This window comes from Nicotiana tabacum, chromosome 4 (genome assembly GCF_000715075.1).
Source record: "Nicotiana tabacum cultivar K326 chromosome 4, ASM71507v2, whole genome shotgun sequence".
NCBI lineage: Eukaryota > Viridiplantae > Streptophyta > Magnoliopsida > Solanales > Solanaceae > Nicotiana > Nicotiana tabacum.
The window spans coordinates 45,823,074-45,844,908 of NC_134083.1; the positions used below are offsets into that span (position 1 = coordinate 45,823,074).

General features: G+C 37.0%; 2 protein-coding genes across 5 annotated transcripts; both read left to right on the forward strand.

The window, feature by feature from the left end:
- The first annotated feature begins 319 nt into the window (after positions 1 to 319).
- Positions 320 to 16,939, forward strand: LOC107765410 (uncharacterized). Of its 4 annotated transcripts, none has more exons than XM_075251770.1 (28): positions 320 to 498; positions 621 to 819; positions 944 to 1,056; positions 1,183 to 1,299; positions 1,888 to 2,031; positions 2,170 to 2,526; positions 2,624 to 2,778; positions 6,308 to 6,429; positions 6,520 to 6,614; positions 7,110 to 7,350; positions 7,471 to 7,525; positions 9,467 to 9,615; positions 9,716 to 9,786; positions 9,896 to 10,069; positions 10,799 to 10,870; positions 11,186 to 11,287; positions 11,365 to 11,454; positions 12,536 to 12,611; positions 12,835 to 12,928; positions 13,027 to 13,096; positions 13,416 to 13,595; positions 14,578 to 14,700; positions 14,808 to 14,891; positions 15,017 to 15,201; positions 15,285 to 15,423; positions 15,525 to 15,584; positions 16,301 to 16,405; positions 16,500 to 16,939. In XM_075251770.1, exons 1-28 carry the CDS (start codon positions 409 to 411, stop codon positions 16,611 to 16,613), a joined length of 3,576 nt encoding a protein of 1,191 aa, XP_075107871.1. In that variant the 5' UTR covers positions 320 to 408; the 3' UTR covers positions 16,614 to 16,939. The 4 variants fall into 4 exon arrangements, with proteins under 4 accessions (XP_075107871.1, XP_075107872.1, XP_075107873.1 ...); XM_075251771.1 differs by having other exon boundaries at positions 6,523 to 6,614; XM_075251772.1 differs by having other exon boundaries at positions 2,170 to 2,355.
- Positions 16,940 to 18,142: 1,203 nt separating this feature from the next.
- LOC107765412 (arabinogalactan O-methyltransferase 2-like) lies at positions 18,143 to 19,251 on the forward strand. The gene has a single exon (XM_016584050.2). It carries the CDS (start codon positions 18,242 to 18,244, stop codon positions 19,100 to 19,102), a length of 861 nt encoding a protein of 286 aa, XP_016439536.1. The 5' UTR covers positions 18,143 to 18,241; the 3' UTR covers positions 19,103 to 19,251.
- Positions 19,252 to 21,835: the final 2,584 nt, after the last annotated feature.

Genomic DNA, 21,835 nt, shown 5'->3' on the forward strand with positions numbered 1-21,835 from the left:
AAATGTACGAATAGTACTATAATTGACTACAATTACAAATCAAGTATAATCCAACAACTGAGGGTAGAGATAGTACAATTGAATACTCCATAAAATATAAAGTTAATAATATCAAATTTGATTACTTGAGTTTTTAATCCTATTACTGGAATCCAACTTGATTTGACTCCTTAAATGCTCAGTGATTAACATCAAAATTAAAAACCAAAAAAAAAAAAAAAGCGAAAAAGTGTGAAGGTGGAATACTCCTATCCGAATTAATTTTGGATTCATCCTCCCCGCACCAACCCGCTGCTACCCCCATCTAATAATATACAAATCAAAAGAAAACACCAAGAAATAAAGAAAACCCAAACTACTCTTTTCTCTCTCTCTCTCTGCTTGAGTTTTTTCGGTCTCAAGGAAAAAATGGTTGCGACGAGACGAAGTGGATCTCTGCCGTCCACTGTTAAACGGTCGTCGTCCTCCTCAGACGATTCTTCCTCCAAACGCCAAAAGGTAATTTCAGCTCACTTCAATTGGTCTGCCGTTATCTTTTTATTTTTTTATTTTTTTATGTTCGGTGAGTCAAATTTTATTGATTTTTCATTTTTGTTTTTATTTGGATTGGGTGATTTTAGGTAGATAATAATAATGCGGAGTCGTCGGAGAAACCGAAGTCGTCTCTTCCACCACCGACGGAGAATCCCAAGGAGTTAGCCTCTACTGACCCGCCGGAATTCGACGCCGTTACTCCTCAGGCTACTTCCGGCGACGGTGAGACCACCGCCAAGATTGATGATGCACCTGCCGTATCCGTTGTCGCACCTACAACAGCAGGCAACTCGCTGTTAACTTTTTTATTGCTAAATTTACTGTTTTTTTACTACTTGTTTACTTTGAATCTTGATCATATCCAAAGAGTATGTAAGGTTAGTTGCTTTCTCATTTTCTGGGATTTTAGGGGCAACACCTGCTATAGTTGATAAGCCCAGGAGTTCCATGAGTTTGAGGAAGCAGAATCAAGGTTCTGAAACGACGTCACCTTGGTGTTGGCTTATGTCAGAGTATCCACAGGTTAACTTTCTTGCATCAAGATTCTCTTTTGAATGTAATTTGATTGTCGTAACTCCCATTTGTTTGGAGCTAATGTTTTGCAATTCAAGATAGTATATTTATTTGGTTTCATTATATGTACTGCAGAACCCAACTATACATGTTTCGGCTACGAATTTCTTGGTTGGTTCTAGCAAAAACGCTCATTTGCATATCAAGCACCAAACAGTTAGTGCAACCTTATGTTCATTAAGGCTTACACAGGTATTGCTTCAATTTCTAGTCTTTACCCCGATCTATTCCCAAATTTTGTTGCTATCTGACCATGGGTTTAAGACTTTTCCCTGTGCCGGTGACAGTATTAATACAAAGAATTTGTGAAAAAGAAGAAATAAAGAATAAAAAGAAACTTTTGGTAATTTGGATTTCTGCCCTTTTCTTGGTCAGCTCATGGACCGTTTCTGTCCAAGATTGCAATTACAACAAATCTGTAGCACAATCTAACTTGGTGTGGCCCTGTCATTTTTTCCGGATCATTAATGCTAGACTGTAACAGCTACTGCCCATGTTGATAAATGTCCACGTTCTGAAATTTTGTTTAAAAGTTATAAACAATTCATAGCACTGTTTACATGTTGGCTGAACCTTTTCAAGTTATTTGGAGTAAATGATCTTTGGGTGCTTCTGGAAATTTTTCCGTACCTGGCTTTGAATCGCTGCATATGAAAACTCACTCTTGGAACAAATATATCTGTGCTCACTTTGGTGTTTATTTTATATTCTTTTTTTCGGAGATGAACTTCACACTGTGTATATGCAGTATGAGTACTCATTGTTTGTGAAAATGATCAGCATGAAGGAAATTGGGTTGCTGTGCTCGAGAGCAGGGGCAAAGGATCTGTGCAAGTTAATGGAAAAACAATAAAGAAGAATACTAGTTGCATTCTCAATTCGGGTGATGGGCTTGCTTTTGGTCTTGTGGGAAATCATGCTTATGTATCCTTAGAGTTACTTTCGCGTTTCCTCCTGTGTCTCGTCATTTTTCTGATTTTTTTTGGGGTTTTGTCAAGTTCTGTTCTTTCTTTTCTTTGGCTACATGATTTGTAGGAATATCCTTAACATTTGCATGTATAGATATTTCAGCAGCTTCCATATGAGCTTGGAGTTAAGTCGCCTCCTTCAGATGTTAGGACCAGTGCAGGTAAATTGCTGCGCGTTGAAAAGAGAGCAGGAGATGCTTCAGCTGTAGCTGGTGCTTCCATTTTGGCATCGCTTTCAAGCCTGCGGCAAGAACCGTCGCGCTTGAAACCTACGTCTCAGGTTAGTGGGAATGAGCTGCCTTCTTCCCCTGTTATTCATGAAGATGAGCTTGATGGCCTCGAAGTCGACTCTGCTGCAAATGTTAGCAGCAGCAGTGCTGCTGATGTTGGGTTGACTAGCAAGATCCTCCCTCTTGATGGAGACCTGAACTCTGGCAGAGAGGCAGGCAATGTAAAGTGTCGAACTAATTTATTTCTTTTTTGTATTTTATCATGGGTATGAGCTCACTTATATGTGAGATAAACTAATTAGAATTATGCATGGACAGATACTGGAGGAAAGAGACTGGACCAGAGATGCGCTGCCAGCTTCCGCAACAGGGGTGTCTCTAAGATGTGCAGTATTTAAAGAAGAGATTCATGCTGCAATAGTTGATGGACAACAGCTAGAAGTTTCATTTGATAGCTTTCCATATTACTTAAGGTATGCCCCAAGACCACTGTGCATTATCCTATTACATCCTATACTTCTTATAGTCCTTTATACTTGTGGCTTTCTGCTTGTTACTCTTGGCACTTCTGATTATTCGTTCACCACGTGAAATGTGAAAAATGTCAACCTACGCAAGTTTATGCTTGTACTAAAGTCAAATATGGCGCTGTTGATACTTGTTAAATTCAGAGGGAGTAGGACATCTGTGTTAGGCTTCAAGTGATATCCACAAATGGAGTAACTAACAGGTGGTGGTTTAGTAATTGGGCTGTGTGGGAGCAACTTTCACTAAAGTGCTCTTGTAGTTACTGGAAGGAATTTGATAGTACAGAAAGACTCTTGCATAAAATGCAAAACCAACAAAGTATGCACTCTTCACTTACTACTTTAAGGCGAAAATTCTAACCTACATTAAAGAGAGATAATTCTTAAGTTAAAAGATTGAAAGAATATGTCAGGTAACTGATGTTTCACTATTTGCAAGAAGCTTCACTGAACTTATATATTTCAAAGAAGCTTATATGAAAGTCAGAATGTTTTTATTCACTGTAATGTACACTTCATAGCTTTGTGCTTGTTGCTTGATTGCCTTATTTACTGGCTCACTAGAATTTAAAACAACAACTATGTCTCAGTCTCAAGTTTGGGTCGGCGATATGGATCCTCATTTCTTTCTTTAAGTTCAACTCGTATCCTCATCATTACCAAAATAAATTACCAAAATAAAATATAAGTCAAAGTAAAAAATAAGGATAAGTATATATAGATAATAGTATTAATCACTATTGTCAAAAGTGAAAAGCTCTAAAAGGCGCTCTAGTTCGATTGGGCTTTAAGCGCAAAGCGCAAATAAAGTGCGGGCTTTAATGAAAAAAGATTAACTAAGGAAAAAAAATAAAAATACATATGTAATTACAGAAAAAAGAAACAAACTCACTCCTAATGTTTTCCTCAGCAACTAATACACTTATTTGCTAATAATATTTGTTGCTTAGTACTGTCCAATTTAAGATAGAACTCATGGGCATTGAGTTCCACGCCTTAGTGCCTTGCCTACACCGAAGCGCAACTTAAGCGAGGCGAAGTGCCCTCCTTGAGCTTTTCTGAGCTTCAGGGCTTAAGCGCGCCTTAAATGAGCCGTTGACAACACTGATATTAATAATAAGAATAATATTAGTAGTTCTCTGCCAAGTCTAAAGCCTATTCTCAACTAGTTGGTATCACTTATAAGGATCTTTCTCTTCCATTGTGCCTTTATATTTAGCTACGTCTGCATTGATTCAAAGGATTTATATGTCTTTCGAGACTACTTCCTTCCATGTGATTTTGGGTCTAGTCCGTCCCCTTTTAACACCTTTCCCCGTTATAGTTTCACACCATGGACCGGTGCATCCGTAGGTCGACGCGGGACATGGCCGAACCATCTTAAGCGATTTTCTCTTATTTTATCCTCAGATAGTTTGCAAGTCATCTCCTTTCCACTCTACTCTTAAGCTTTTACATCTAAGACTACTAAACCTATGTTGGGTGGTCATCGCTTCTCCTGGAACGACCTTGCAGCCCTCGCATGTACTTCTATCCCCTTTTTTGGTAAGGATAAAGTCTATCGACTATGGTTACCCCCACTATTATAAGTTACAAGGTGCGAATCTCTCTTTCTAAAATATGTGTTAGCTACCACTAAATCATAAGCTAAAGCGAATACTAAAATAGTCCCCTTCATCATTCCTAGTACCATAACCATAACCACCATGTGCTTGTTCAAAACCATCACTATCTTAACCATTTATACCCCCCCTCCCCCTAAAGATTTGTTGGTCCCCGGAATCTGTTGAACCAAACAATCCATATCCTCCCAAAACTAGCTTTAGCTGCTACATCTAATCCTATTTGTGGAGCATAGGCACTAATAACGTTGATTCTCTTCCGTATACTAGCCATACTACAATAATCCTATGCCCAGCTTGTTTTACCTCTACAACCTTATCTTTAACTCTTTAAGTCCTGGCTCTACAATAATACCCTCCTCATTCCTATTTTTATCTGTCTCACTATACCATAATTTTTAATCCTGTGTTACCTATCTCTCTGGACTTTTGCACTGTAGGCATACAATATCTACTCTCTTCCTTTTTGGGGTATTCCCTAATTCCATCGATTTTTCTGTCAGAGTGCCTATATTGTAGCTACCTACCCAAATCCACCGCTCTTGTACTTGCCTTTTTATTGTGGATTTCACTTCAATGAAGCAGTTTTTGCTTTAAGCCCTAGGGACTGTTGCATTTCTGAATGATGTTAGCGAGTTACAACTTGTGCCAATCTGTTACGAGAGTCGCAATCATAACTTGTTTGTGAAGTGCCTTTGTTTGCGCTTTAGCCCTCACAAAAAACTTTTTTTTGTTACCCCTGCTTCGGGCAATTGCCATGTCAAAATGTTTGTGCATTAGTTTAAGTGACAAAGAGTATTCTTTGTTTAGAAAATATTACTGCTAGAAGAAAAAAAAAATCTAAATTAAGCTTTTTTCTGGAATTTCAAATGCAAAAATGTAACTGTAAAATGTTCTCAATGTATTTCTTTTGAGAGTTTGTGCCTATCTAGAAGGTAAAAAGTTTATCATTAGAAAAAAGAGTTTATCAAAGAAAAAAAACAACTAGGAAGGTGAGTTAATGGATACAGTTAAGTAGGCGTTGGACAATATTTATGTTGAAGTTGAAAAAAAAAATGTATTTCTGGCTTAAGCTGGAGAAAAGTCTGTGGAAGTTTCTGAACATGAATTCACGTGGGAAAAAGTTGAAGATTTGTTAGTGGTAACCAGTACTTCACTTGAAAACACACCTTCAAACCACTATTATAATATTTCCATGAAGTTTAAATACTGAACATAGTATTTGCAACTATTCATGACCAAACAAGTAGTTGCAAGTACTGAAATTCAATATTTAGAAGTACTGAAATAATATTAATGCCCAAATGGGTAGCTTAATGGTAATATAACTTATTTTAACCTACCAACAAGAGTAGGCTACAGGCAAGTGTTTCCTCTGTTTTTTGATTGCAAGTGTGTGTGTAGGGGGTGGGGTGGGGGGGCTCTATCATCATTTTTCTGCGTGGAAATTTGCGTTCAATAATTTAGTTTTTTTGCTCCCGAAGGAACCTTACAATCTTTTAATGCAATGAGAGATCACACTCCAAAATGTAATTTGTTGTTTCAGGGCTAAAGACTGCCCTTTGGGCGGTGCTAGCATTTACAAATGTGATTTCTTTCAGGGGCCTGGGTGAAATAAGTGCATTACTAATGTTATGAACTACTTCTCAAGTTGCTAAAAGAATGTGTTCGATTTTCTGTTCCTTACTGAGCATTGTAGTGATAATATTCTGTTGGTTGTTTCCCAGGACTAGCTGTGCCGATTTTTTTTTCTGAATTGGTTAGCAATCTCATAGTAGTTAATTATATAAAATAGTAAATTTATTTCCAACAACATGGTTGGTGAAGATTCGTTGATATCTGAACTTTTGCAGTGAGAACACAAAAAATGTGCTGATTGCGTCTTCATATATACACCTGAAGCATAAAGAACAAGTAAAATATACATCTGAGCTACCTACTATCAACCCAAGAATTCTGCTCTCAGGTCCTGCAGGTAAGTCGCTTTCCTTAGTATTTTGTATTGAAAAACTTCTTATTATTTGTTTTTAATGTCCGCGTATTAACCACTTCTGCTTTTGTATAGCAGGATCTGAGATATATCAGGAGATGCTGGCGAAGGCACTTGCTCAGTATTATGGAGCTAAATTGCTTATATTTGATAGCCATTCCTTTTTGGGTGTAAGACAATATTCATGTTATCTTTTTCTAAGGGCGGATTGCAAGATACCTTGTCATGATTTTCGTAGTCGTCTTTGACCTCCCCTACTCCTGAAATACTCTGATTCCTACCTTGTTCAGGTCAACCTTTTATTTATGAATGCGTCGATTGCCATTTGTCATGTTACAACATTGTTGGTATTTATGGTGGACCTCTTTCGGGTGGAGTTAGCCGGGTTTTTGAATTTAAAAGCGGTTATGGACATATTGGGATGATATGGAAGTAACATCAACATTGTGAAAAGACTTCTTTTTTCTCTTAGTGTTTTTGCGTGGGGGGATGTCAGATGTCTTCCTATTTTGTAACAACTGGAATTCTTGCTTTATTTCTGAGTTTCTAGAATCATCAAACTAGTAAACTTTTCATGTTTGGTTTTTGTCATACTGTTGCCCCTTTTACTGCCATTAATCTGTTATAACATAATGCAACTTATGGATTACTATCTTATCATTCAGGGTCTATCTGCGAAGGAGGCTGAATTACTAAAAGAGGGATGCAGTTCACATAAGATGTCCACAAACTCCAAGCAGATTCCTGGAGAATCCGATTGGCCTAACGGCAACGGGTCGTCATCTGGTCAAGCAGCTAATACTAACACTCTGACTGATCCTTTGGGTTTGGAAGCACAACCAAAGATGGAGAGTGGCAATGTAACCTCTTTAGCCGGAACATCGAAGAATACCTTGTTTAGGACAGGTATTGCCGTTGGGTTTTAATATTTATCAGTTGTTACTCGTCTAATTGTTTTTGAGTATCTAAGCATTCTACGGCTTCTTTTGCTCTTTTATCTTAGTAATAAATGTTGGTAATATTTAGGTGATAGAGTGAGATTCATTGGTGCTTCTAGTGGTGGGTACTCAGCCTCCATCAGGTAAGTCCTAGAGAACGTTTTCTTCTTGAAACCTTCTATCATTTACTCTTTCTCTGCCCAAAATGAGTTGTGTCATTCACTACCTGATGTTATTTTTGTAATTCTTTTTGATATTGCATCTGTTAACTCTTTTTCTGAAACTTTTTTGTTTTGAATTTGGATGCATTTGAAAATGATGCACTGCTTTTGCCCCAAGCAGTATAACTGTTATGGTTGTCAAAAGATAGATGTCATTGTTGTGATTTATCAAGCTAGAGTATGCCTATTTTTTTGGCTGTAATATCCAATTAAATTGTAAGGTAGAACAACTTGTTTAGGTTGATATATTAGGAACGGAATACAGGAGAGAACAGTATGCTTATCAATTTTCTAATTAGGTCCATTTGTGGGGATGATTCAGGGGCTTAAGTAGAAAGTTCAATTGTTTCTTTTTTGCCTGTCTGCAAGTGAAGTGAAGTTGGGAATAGAAACATAGTTTAGTCAATAATGCCAAAGGTGGTCATGGTAATGATTTGAAAATTTTAAGAGCACTTTTTGAAGTCAAGCAACTCATATCAGTTAGTCTTTTTCTTTCCTAGCCAAACAAAAACACAATTCAACATGATTGGCTATATTTATTTCTTTAGTGGCATCTTTTTGCTCATTTAATTAGATTCAAACACGTTCTAAATGAAAACTGATGTGCTAAAATTTGTTTTATTTACCATGAATCGGGGGGGGTAGGTGTTTTGCTTCCACTTTTCTCCATAAATTTCCGTACTATACTACCAATTTTCCAAAAAAACTAGGAAAGCATATGAGTTGCAGGAACTTTAACGAGTCAAATAAATAATTTGGAGGAATTTGAAGTGTGAGTGTTTTGGACCTGCTGTACAACAACAAATAATCCCTTATTTGGAGGAGTAGGTGTTTTGCTTCCACTTTTCTCCATAAATTTCCGTACTATACTACCAATTTTCCAAAAAAAACTAAGAAAGCATATGAGTTGCAGGAACTTTAACGAGTCAACTAAATAATTTGGAGGAATTTGAAGTGAGTGTTTTGACCTGCTGTACAACAAGAAATAATCCCTTATAACCTATTTGGAGACCTAATTCGTTATTAACTGTGATGGTATTTTTCTCTTAAAGCATCTCGTAGTCCTGTTGGTGCTTGCCATATGGATGTTTATAAGATATAGTAAATAATCCCAAGAGGGGGTTTACAAATCCCTAACCTATTTGGAGACCTAATTTCTTAATAGCTTTGATTTATTTCTTTTAACCAAATGACCCTGATAGCTTTTGCAAGAACCAGAGATTCAAATCTAAAATTCTTTAAATATAATGGTAAGATGAAAGTGATAGGTGGCGAGTCCATTTTGTCAATTTATCTTAGTAGTGAACTTGAAGGCGGATCTTCTGTTCTGACAATGTGCGTTAATATTGAGCATGCAACTTGCAAGAATTCAGCACCGTTCCCAAATGTGTTAACTTTTATAATTTTTTTTCATTTTGTGGAATTTTTGGATTGAGGCGCTGTTTGATCGAATTCTGTTCTGGGCCTGGCGTGCACATGTATTGCATGCTTTTACTTGCATCATTGTTTTGGTGCCTTTTGTATTTGTCAACTTTATGTTTTACTTGAATCTCGATGCGTTCTCCATAATTTGATTTCATATGGACTTCCATTATGGATGCATATAATCTCTTCTTCAGTTCTTCCTCCCTTTTCATCTGTGGCCTTGTCCTTTTAAAGATTAAAATTTATCTAATACTTCTCTATTATCGTTTTTAGTCGATTTTTGTTTTCGAGATTTCCGATCTTGTTTATCCTCTCATATTATTGATTGTAAACTAGTCATGCTTTTAAACATTTTATTCTGCAAGAGTGCCTTTGCTTCAGTTACAGTACATTTTAAAACTGTTGTTTAAAGTTATCTATCTTTGTCCGGATTACTAGGGGCCCAGCTTTTGGGACTCGAGGGAAGGTTGTGTTGCCTTTTGAAGATAATCCATCATCAAAAATTGGTGTAAAGTTCGATAAGCCTATATCAGACGGGGTTAACCTTGGGGGTCTTTGTGATGAAGGTCATGGATTCTTTTGCAAAGGTATTTCCAGCATGGTCATCCTTTCTTTTTCCTTTAATTTGTCAAATTCAGTAATGCAGAATCTAATCTTTGCGTTTTATCATCTCTTTCTCTCTCTCAGCCAGTGATTTGCGCTTGGAAGCCACAGGTGTTGATGATCTGGACAAGTTACTCATAAGCACATTGTTTGAGGTTTGATCCTTATGATTACTTTGAGAACTAACGATGTTGAACTTGTGGTCACTTTTCTGGTTATTCTAAGGTCCTAATTATCTCTGTTAATTTTTTTTCTGCTTATTAGGTTGTATTCAACGAAAGCAGAAATTCCCCCTTCATTTTATTTATGAAAGATGCTGAGAAATCTATGGCAGGAAGTTCAGAATCATATTCAACTTTCAAAAGTCGGCTTGAAAAGCTTCCTGCTAATATCGTTGTTATAGGATCTCATGCTCATACAGATAACCGTAAGGAAAAGGTACTTTTGCTTTCCAGGTTGTTAAATGTAGTGGTATACAATTATTTTGTTTTCGGTATGCACATGCTGTGTGCTAGGAGCGCTCTAGTGTGAATCTTTTAGGGATTAAATTTCTTGATTAAGAAGTCGTAGGTGTATAGAGGGAGAGGCATGATAAGGAAAGCGAGCGGTGAATCTTTGTTTTTTGATGACCGAGAAATCCGTCTTGGCCAACCCTTTGACCAACCACAGTCTTGTAAACTCGGGGATAATGGGCCCACCCCTCTACCCTTCTCCACTCAAATACCAGGCTTAGTTTGCATGGTGCAGGGCTCGAACCTGAAAAAGAGAAACAGACAGATTAGTTGTCTGTCATGCTTGCAACAATGGCAGTTTTTCATAAAAGAAAGCAGGCAGGAGGTTTGAATTACTAAGATTAAGTTATAGCATGGCTGGTGGAGGTCCGCATGGAAACTATACAAAGATTTATTAAATAGGGTTGAGTGTCTGACTTCTGCTTTATCATATGCTTTGTGAAACGTGCAGATGTAACACAAAATAGTTTTGAAAAGTTTCTTACGGCATTGATTTTATTATGTATAGCGGTGTTATCGGATTCTTTGCTTCTTTCTCCTCTCTCCAATAGTGTGTGGGGGTTTTAAATTTTCTTTTAAAATTGTTGATCTTTGTATTGACTGTTTATTAGTTGGGATAAGGTTAACATTTTTTTCGCGTTCTGCTCTCTTGTAGTCACATCCTGGGGGATTGCTCTTCACCAAATTTGGCAGCAATCAAACTGCCTTGCTCGATTTGGCTTTCCCGGTATATAATCTCTCAATCTTTTCTTCCATAAATTCCCGGGATATAGTATGCTGTTTTTTAATTGTGTACTTTTCTTTCTGCAAGTATTTTGTACATGATGATGCCAATTGAAAACAGTGGTTTTTTTGTGTCGATTCTTTTCTTTGTATTCTTTTGAAAAGCTGGAATCTGGCAACCTAAGCCTGGCACTTTCCGTTGTTCCCTTTTCTCTGGACATAGTCTGTCCCTTGTGCCAATGTTACTCCCACTTGGATTTTTTTTTTTCCTCAGAACTTTAACCCATGGGCTTATAGTACCCAAATTTGATGACCTCAGGATAGTTTTGGGAAGTTGCATGACAGGGGGAAGGAAGTGACCAAGACAACTAAACTTCTGACGAAGCTTTTCCCCAACAAAGTGACCATTCACATGCCACAGGTCTGTTTTTCAAAATTTTAGAATTTTTTATGCTTTTACTGTCTTGTATAACTGATGATCTGTTATGGCTATTGCAGGATGAAGCGCTTTTATCTGCTTGGAAGCAACAGTTGGATCGAGATGCTGATACCCTAAAAATGAAAGGAAATTTGAATAGCTTGCGAACAGTAAGAGCTTGTAACCTGTCTTGCACCTGTTTGTTGATTATGTTGCTGCTAATCATCCTTGCTGAAAATCTATACTTAATATTTGAACTGTTCAGTATTTAAATCAGTTGGCTTCTCTTGCATTCGGGTGAAGAGACCAGCTTCTTTAATTTTGGTGGTTCGTTTTTCTCGGCATGAATTTTGCTTTTGTTTATATAGAAAAGTTGAAGAGAAACTACTGCTTAACATAAATCTAAGTTTGATGATAATGCGTGCCTTGCTGTTCCTTTTTTTTTCAGAAGTATTTCACTAGTTCACCAAATAGTTGTTAAAATGCACAAACAAATAGGATGGTTGAACCACTGTCAAGGAATTTTCTCTTTACACCAAAAAGGCCCATGGTAGATGTCACTCGTCATCGATGTAGTCGCTTTCAAACCCTCCTGGTTTGCTTAGTGATAGCTCCAGCTTGCCGTAGCAAGTTCTGTCAGATTTGTCTCATCACCTGCCAGACAAGTATCTAGTCCTGGTTCGAGCCAGCAAAAACAAACTTATTTTCATGTCTCTTTCCTTGCTGCTAGACAGGCTTCTCCATTTTATCAACATGAATTTGGGGAGGGGGGGCAATCCTCTATGTTTAAGAAAATAAGAAGGATTGGAGATCATTACCATTCTTTGATTCATTACAACCTTCTTCTGATATGGAAAAGAAATGTGGAGAAGTAGAAGCAAAGAGGAAAAATATTGTTGCTGAGGGTGACGGAATTTCCTTTGAATCACTTCTCATCAGACAACATCTGTGCCTTTGGGTCGTTTGAACTTTCAGCTTCTGCTCTTTCTAGAATTTTGATTTGTCATTCTAATTTGGCAACAGAACACGGTGCACCATTTAGTTCTATTCTTCCTCAGAAAGTGGGTAACATTTCCCAGCATTCTGAGGCAGTGCAAATTATTTAAGATCAATGAACTCTATTATTTTATTTTTAATTGTGTGAACAAGTTGAATACCTGATATGCAAGGTCAAGAGATTAATGAAAAACTCATTATTATTTTTTTACTTTTTCAAACTGTTGGTTGATTCTTCTCCCTTTTTTGGGATAGGTTCTTAATCGGAATGGATTGGACTGTGATGGACTTGACACTTTGTGCATTAAAGACCAGACTTTTTCTGTTGAAAGTAAGCAACTTCTTTTCATACCGTTTATAGTTTCTTTGGGTGGGTAAGGGGAGTGGTGGCGAAGGAGGTTGTCGGGCTACTTCACATTGTATTCTGTTAAGTCATACCATACCTGTCATTGTTTCATGAAGTGGAAAGAACATATATTTGTCATTTGATTTGATTTTGTTGTGTAAAAATAAGCGATTTAGTTTTTTCTTCTCTTTCTTTTGATGATTTGAAGGTGCGGAGAAGGTGGTTGGATGGGCCTTGAGCCATCATTTGATGCAGAACCTTGATGCAGATCCTGACGTTAGGCTTGTTTTGTCTCCTGTGAGGTAATAGAAGTACCAGCAGCTGAGAGTATATTGGTTCACTTAACTGTATTATTCGTGGTATTGAACAGTTCTGGGTAATCTTTTTTTCAATCTAGCAGCATTCAGTATGGGTTGGAAATTCTACAAGCTATGCAAAATGAAAGCAAAAGCTTGAAGAAGTCACTTAAGGTGATCACCTTCTTTCTGGTGGTTTGGTAAACTTCAATTTTTTCTTTTTTGATGAACGAGAAATTTGTCTGGGGCAACCCTTAGGACCAACCGCGGCCTTCAGAACTCGGGGTTAATGGGTCTGCCCTGTACCCTTCTCCACTTAAATACCAGGCTTAGTTCGCATGGCGCAGGGTCGAACCTGTGGCCTAAGTCCCTCGACCTTTGCCACTTGAAATAAGCGCTGGGGGCTTGCTAAACTTAATTGAGATGCTATCTTAATTCGATTGTGGGAGATATTTAACATATAACTTGCGAACAAATTGTTTGTATGACTCAGGATATTGTGACGGAGAATGAATTTGAGAAGAGACTTCTAGCAGATGTTATTCCCCCCAGTGATATTGGAGTAACATTTGATGATATTGGTGCACTTGAAAATGTCAAGGATACATTAAAAGAGCTGGTCATGCTTCCTTTACAAAGACCTGAACTTTTCTGCAAGGGTCAACTAACCAAGGTTTTCATCTTTATACTTGCTTGTTTACATGGTTGTTTTTATGTGGAGCTGTATTGGCTGTTTAGTAGTGTTTGACCTTGTGTTCAAGGATTTAACTGTTAGCACAGATGTTCTGAATCGTTTCTGTCAACTCTTTACATCCATTTGTTGGGTGCTGACAAAATGTAAAAGGAGAAAAAGATGACCTTACTTTTACTTTTAGTGAATTCTTATTTTGAGGTTAGTAAACTGAGTTTTCGCGGTACTATGGTACTAGTTCACATGAGTCTTTTAAGGTGCAAATTAGAATATGCATCAAGTGTGGCTGCATCACTTTTATAGCTGACTGTAAAATTAACATAAAGAAAATCTTGTAAATTTTCTTACTCCTTGCTTTGCTTTTATGAAATTTCTTGTTTATTTACCTGTCACCTTCCTGTTTCAATAATTTTAATATATTTCCATTCTCTTGATCTTTGTGAGATCCTTGGTATGGATAATCAAATTGATAAAAAATATTACTCCCTCTGTTTTAATTTATTGTGGAATAATTTGACTGGGCAAGGAGTTTAAGAAAGAAACGAAGACTTCTTGTGATCTTAAACATGTCATAACATTTGTGTGGCTAAAAAACTTTTGAAACATGTGACTTTAAACATGTGTATGGTTATAAAAGATTGTCATTTAGGGTAAAATGGTAAGTCTAAGTTAAATTGTTTCCGAATTTAGAAAGCTGCGATTCTTTTTGGAACAAACTAAAAGGAAAGGCTGCCGCATAAACTGGCACAGAGAAAAGTATGTAGGGTGAGAGAAACTTCCTCTACTTAAATACTCTCTTTTTGGTGGGGGGTAGAAGAGAAGGTTTCTTTACATAAATGCTCTCTTATTTGGCTTTGCTGGGTACTCTTCTTTGTATCAGACATGAATATCACATGTATTGTCATATGTGATTGCGTAAGTTTTCGTACTGAAGAATTATGTTCTTCAACTGCTTACATTGCAGCCATGCAAGGGAATCCTCTTATTTGGACCACCTGGAACAGGGAAAACCATGCTCGCGAAAGCTGTTGCGACTGAAGCGGGTGCAAACTTTATCAATATTTCGATGTCAAGTATCACTTCAAAGGTTTGCTTCAATTGGAGTTTGTTAGACTGTTCTATCAAGCATGGATTATGTGCTCAAAGGTGCTTCTTGGCTTGTATAAACCTTACTATTGTTTTTCCATGCTGCAGTGGTTTGGCGAGGGCGAGAAATATGTGAAAGCTGTCTTCTCCCTGGCTAGTAAAATTGCTCCAAGTGTTGTCTTTGTTGATGAAGTACGCTTCCTAGAACTCTTACTCGTGTCATTGTTCTTCCATTTAATTTGATGTTATTCTTCCATTTAATTTGATGCTATTTTCTTATTCTCTCTCTCTCTCTCTCTTGATGCGATCTACCTAAGGTTGATAGCATGCTTGGACGACGGGAAAATCCAGGAGAACATGAGGCCATGCGTAAAATGAAAAATGAATTCATGGTGAATTGGGATGGTTTACGCACAAAAGATACTGAGCGTGTGTTGGTACTTGCAGCAACAAACAGACCATATGACCTTGATGAGGCTGTCATAAGGAGACTGCCGCGTAGGTAAAAGGACCAGTAATTTTACTTATCAATGAAGTAGGAAAATTTCCAGTCTCAATGTTCTTATCATATCATTTCATGAACAGGCTGATGGTCAATTTACCAGATGCTCCAAATAGAGCGAAAATTCTAAAAGTGATACTTGCAAAAGAAGACTTGGCTCCAGATGTTGGTCTGGATGCTGTGGCAAGTTTAACCGATGGATATTCCGGAAGTGACCTTAAGGTGTCGTTTCTATTTCATTTATGCTTGATAAATCACCATTCTTCTGCGTCCTTCTGATGTTTGCAGATGCTGTCTTTTCTAACTAGAGTGCTATATTGCAGAATCTGTGTGTTACAGCTGCATATCGACCAATTAGGGAAATCCTAGAAAAAGAAAAAAAGGTATTCTCTTTCTTACTTGATGTTTGTGCGTGTAATCCTTAGTTGCTAGAGAAAATATGCATTGCTTCTTTAACAGATATTATGGGCGCTGTTGTTTGGATGTGTCTGCTTTTTTCATTATTAAGTGCTTGCTAGGACATTTTAGAGGCATCCATGTGCAATCAAGATGGAATAGGATCTAGGCATATCAACGTAATGTAAAGGACCTCAAGATGTGGACTTGGTTCTGCAATTTGGGAAAAGAAGATGCCTCTTCTTAAATTGTTATACTTTTTCAAATAGCTCAACCTAATGAATAGGCTTTCCCTTGGGTAAATATTCCTTTACCTAATTCTGAATTGTAACTGTAAGGAGATGGTAGGAGCCACTTTGGAAGTATTGTTGAAAAATAAACTAGTTCCATCTCAAGGATGTAAATTTTCTTAATTCATGTAATAGGATATTAATTGGTTTTTGTACATGCTTGAAATTATTTTAGAATTATGCTACATCTACTAGACCAAATACATGTTAGAAGAATGCCTATAAATACCTTTGTAATATTACTATTCAGGTCAAGTTGGAAGACTTCCCTCCACTTGCCTTGAAAAGATTTTGATTGATTAGAAGTGCTCCTCCCCGAATTTCCAACAATATGCACTTGATTTGCTACTCATAAAATTTCCCCTTTAATAGACTTGCTACTACTGTAATCTCATGGTTGGAGTTGATTTTAGGAACATGATGCAGCTTTGGCAGAAGGTAGACCTACGCCAACACCATGCGGCAGTACAGACATTCGGCCTTTGAATATGGACGACTTTAAAAATGCTCATGAGCGGGTGAGTTGAAAAAACATTAATGATATTTGTCTTTAAGCTCTCTGTTTATTTTTGCTTCATCAGAAAAATTAAAGTGCTTTTGGTGTTTTTATAGGTATGTGCAAGTGTTTCATCAGAATCCATAAATATGACGGAGCTTCTTCAGTGGAATGAACTGTATGGAGAAGGGGGCTCTAGAAGAAAGAAGTCGTTGAGTTATTTCATGTAAAAGCTGTTCATATTGTACATTGGTGAACAAGTCCTTAAGTTATGTAATCTCCTCAGGCCCCAGGTCAGTTGCTGCCCTTTATGGTATGCCATGAAATCCTGGAAGTTTGTAAAATGAGTATAGGTCTCTTTAGTTATACATGAGTTTTGAGATGTAATGAGAGTGGAGTGACTGGCCTCCTAGGAATAGATAGTATCTCCACCTTCGTTTTTCGTTCCCGTCTTTCTCACAACGAGCAGAAAGATGTCGAGGCTATTATTTTATACTGTTGCTATTCATTATATGTCAACTCGAAAGCAAATAATATGGCAAGTCTTTTCATTGCTCTTCTTCTTCTTTAACTCTGTTATAGATGCTGATGAGCCCCTACTCGGTAAAGTTCCAACAAAGAAAATTCCCTTTTGTTATTTATGACGTCTTTGGATATTTAGTGAAGAGTTTTGCATCCCAGGGTGAGTTGGTATGGCAGAAAATACTTCCTAAGCTGAAATCATTTTCTGATATTAATTTCTCGAAAAAAAAAAAATACTTCTCACCAGCAGAAAAACGATTTTGGTCAAAGCACTCTAACCTTGACTTTATATCACTTGTTTAAACCTAAACGTTTGGCAGGTTGTCAACCTTTACTATTCATAAAATATTACCGAATTACTATTCTAAGAATTTATCATCCAGTTTGTATTTGCACGTCACATATGTTTATGTCACAATCAAAAAGAGATACGGTCAAACTACATAATATTAAGATAGGTTCCGAAAAAAATTTGATTTTACGGTGAATAACTGTTATATAGAATTACCAAAATACTTGGTCAAGTTGGCGTAGTTATGCACTTATGCTAAACGTAAATTTCGAAAATAATTATGTCCCCAGTCTCCTCCCATTACCCTATACTTAAAATTGAAACAACAAAACCTAGTATAATTCTACTAGTGGAGTCTGGGGAGGATAATGTCCTTCCATTACCCGGAGTCTGGGGAGGGTAGTGTGTACGCAGACCTTACCTCTACCCTGAGGTAGAGATGCTGTTTCCGATAGAAACTCGGCTTCCTCCCTCCAAGAACTCCCCACCTTGTTCTTGGAGTGACTCGAACTCACAACCTCTTGGTTGAAAGTGAAGGGTGCTCACCACTAGAGCAACTCACTTTTGGCCTGTTTTTAAAATTGAAAATGGTACTATTTTAGTTTTCTTGATAGTGCTATATGATTGTGTTTTAACTAATTTATAGACCACATGCATCGCAAGATGCTTGTTAGTATAAAAGTAAAGGTAGGTTTTTCTTCAATATCACTCATGCCCACCAAACGATGACAAAAAACAGTATCAAGAAAGAGAAGAAAAAAAAATGCAAAAGCAGACGAAATTGGGTATCCAACTTCTTAAACAAAGAGTATCAATCATTAACAATGATTGATAAATGTTCAACTTAGCAGGTTGGAGATACTGAATGACATTGTGACAACTAAATAAAAAAGAAAAGGAAACGCTTCAAACTAAAGGAAAATAGCATACCATTCCTTCTTCTTCACTCAAGAAAAATTCTGAAGGAAATTAACACATGTCACCCAAATTATTATAAGCTCCCCCCCTTTAGGTAGAACGTAGTGAACATAAGAAAAGAACACAATGCCCCCCTCTGAAATTGCTTTTCCTCTGCTTCTATTCTCACCCAAAACTCGTCTTAAAAAGACCCTTATACACAAATACTATAGAGCTATGAAGTTTACAAAAAGAAATATCATACCACTTCTTGTTTTCATCTTATCATTTGCTTCCATCCTCAGACTTGTCAAGATTTCTGTAATTACTTCATATTCCTCTCCAATTTTTTTTGCCTTATCTCCAGCTGAACAACACCCTCATCTCCTCACAGAGAAAGAAATCAAGTTTCTATATAATCTTGTATCGCGAAAATCCCCCTGCAATATTCTTGTTTTCGGGCTTGAAACACAATATTCTGCTCAAATTTCAACCATCAACAAGGGTGGAATTACTGTCTTTCTCGAGGACAAGCCCGAAAAAATCAAGACTATTAATGCCACAGATCATGCTAATACTATTCGAATTTATAAAGTCGAGTATCAAACAGTTGCTAGAGATGCATACAAGCTTTTAAAGCATGCTAGGCGAAACCAAAAAAATTGCTACTCACAAGATTCGCAAAGGTGCAAATTTATGTCACTTGTGACAAATATGCCTAAGGAAGTATATGAAGTGAAGTGGGATTTAGTGATTGTAGATGGACCAGAAGGACATAAACCAGAATCACAGGGACGAATGGCTGCAATTTATCTTGCTAGTGTGTTAGCAAGAAGAAGCAAGAAGAAAAATGGGACTCATGTTTTGGTACATGATGTTGATCGAATGATTGAGAAATGGTTTTCTTGGGAATTTTTATGTGACATGAATTTGGTTTCTTCTAAAGGGAAATTCTGGGATTTTAATATATTAACAAAACCAAATACCACCACATTTTGTCCCACGTAATTGAACATAGTATGCTATTGTAGAAGAATGTTTTTGATTTAGGCATATAGCTTATGTTTATTTCATTATTGTAAATTTGATGATCCTCTCGCCCTTTAGTAAATACTGAGTAAATTCTATTTGAAGGCAACTATCTTCCCTTTACCTTGAGAAATTAACCATCTTAATTTATCTTTGTAAATTAGCTGCCTCACATTTTATTAAATTGTAGATGTTTAACTCCACTCTTGATCTCCATATGTCACGTGAAAATAAATGGTATGTGTACCTTATCACAATCTTTACCAAAAAAAAAACATAAAATGAAGAAGGTTAATACGTTTCAAGAAAGACTAAAACCAATAATTACTTTAGTGCTAAAAAAGTCTTTTCTTTGTTTAAAATAGCCCTTTTCCCCTTTTAAACTCTCATTTTCCTACTTTTACACGCTCTACTTTTATTACCTTCAAGTAGTGCTAAAAGGACCAATTTCTCGGTAACTCGCCCATATTTAGATGGGTTGGCCGGCCGATAATAGAAAACTGAAAATGCGTAAAGTTTTTAGATTCAGGCCATCTTTTACCCACATCTGAAATGGGTTACCAAGAAGTTAGACAACGAAGTATCCCCTATCGACCAAGTCTAAAAAAGACGAGCTTTCCCTATGAACCTTGCTTTTCTTTCGGTAAATACTTCACTTATTAAATAATGGCCGAATATATAAATAATCCCTTAAACTTTGTCAAAGAGTTTTATTTAAACACTTGGACTAAGACTATGACCTATTGGACACCTAAACTCAAACTGTAGTGTACCAATTAGACATTTTACACAGAATCTTTCACAAAAATTAAATGCGTGAGTTTCACACACTCTGACATGACAAAACTAGCGAATCATTAAATGACATGTAGAATTTTTTAGAAAAGAAAAAAAGAGAGAAAGCCTCTTTGATCTACCATTTTTTCTGCCCAAAATCCCTACAACACAATTTCACTGTTATACGATCAAACAATTCTTTCAAAATTGACTCGATGCTAAACCCCAATTGTTTTGCTCGCAGATGGATGAGGAATTCATTTCTCATTTTTGTAATGGTCCGATCGGTCGTTTTGAGAGTATTAGCCCATAATTATTGCTCTCTCTATTTTATTTTTGGATTTTATGACTTGCCGGGAGGATTTATTTTCGGTTTCAGAGTGTAATAGGACACATAGTCCCTAAAATGGAAGTTTAAGTCATAAAAATTGACCGTAGTTCGAACTGTGTGAAAACGACTCCAGAATAGAGTTTTGACGGTTTTTATAGCTTTGTAGGGAGATTTTGATCTTAAGAGCGTGTTCAGATGTTGGATCGGAGGTCCGTAAGTCATTTTAGCACCAATTGGTGAAAGTAGAAAAATTAGATGATTTTTGGGAAGTTTGACCGGTAGTGGACTTTTTGATATCGGGGTCAGATTCCGATTCTGAAAATTGGAGTAGGTCTGTAATGTCAATTATGACTTGTGTGCAAAATTTGAGGTCAATTGGACTTGGTTCGACAGGTTTCGGCATCGGATGTAGAAGTTTAAACTTTGAAGTTCATTAGGCTTGAATCGATGTGCAATTCGTATTTTTAGCATCGTTTGATGTGATTTAAAGGCTCGACTAGGTTCGTATGATGTTTTAGGACTTGTTGGTATGTTTGGTTGAGGTCCCGGGGGCCTCGGGTGGATTTCAGACGGTTAACAGATCACTTTTGGACTTAGAAGATTTCTGCTGCTGGGCTAGTTCTGGTGTCCTCGCATTTGCGGTGGATTTGGCCGCAGGTGCGGTCTCGCATAAGCGAGCTGGGAGTCGCAGATGCGGAGGCGAGGAGGATGGCCAGTGGTCGTAGGTACAGTGTGAAGGCCGCAAAAGCGGAGTGACGAGCGCAAAACACACACTTAAATTGTGCTCTCTAGTCAAAGATAGTATAATATAATTATCGTGTCCATATGGATTGGATTTAAACAATATTCTCGTAGTTCGTAGATCGATTGCTATCCAGGAGGATCAACAATGGAGATTTATACAATTAATAATTGAAACTAAATAAGAACATAAACTATTGACTAATGACAATCTCAACAAAGGTAAGCAAGGAAGTTATCAACGGGAGAAAATATGGGTTGATAGGATAGGTGCAAGATAATTGTTCGGGATCTAACTCTAGATAATTCACTTCTAATGTTCAAGTGAGTCTCTTGAATTCACTTAATTATCAGTACAAATATTTAGTAGAAACTCCTCTCTCGATTAAGTTTCAACCTCACAATATGAACCAATTTAAGCTCGGTGAAGATATGCAAGAATTCGTAATGGATTGGTCTTTAGGAGAACCTCTTTCGATTATTCTCCTAACTAGGTTTAATCAAGGTTTAAACTAGCCTCTTTCGATTATTTAGAAGAATCTATGAACTCAACCAACAATATAGTGCAAATATATCACAAGTTATGCCTCTTTCGATTATAAGAACAAGTGAACATAGATGCAACAATTATATCTTTCAAAAATGATTCAAATACATAAATATAGAGTTATAATCCACAAACATCCATCAATACACTAAATACATCAAAATTCAAATGGTTCTACCCCATAGACATGGAGAAGTTCTACACAAATAAAATAAAAGTAGAGAAAAATATAAATACAATCCAAACCCGGATCTTGAGTGAGGAAGGAATGATGAAATCCTTGTGCTCTTGCTTCTCCTTCTTCTCCTAAGCTTCC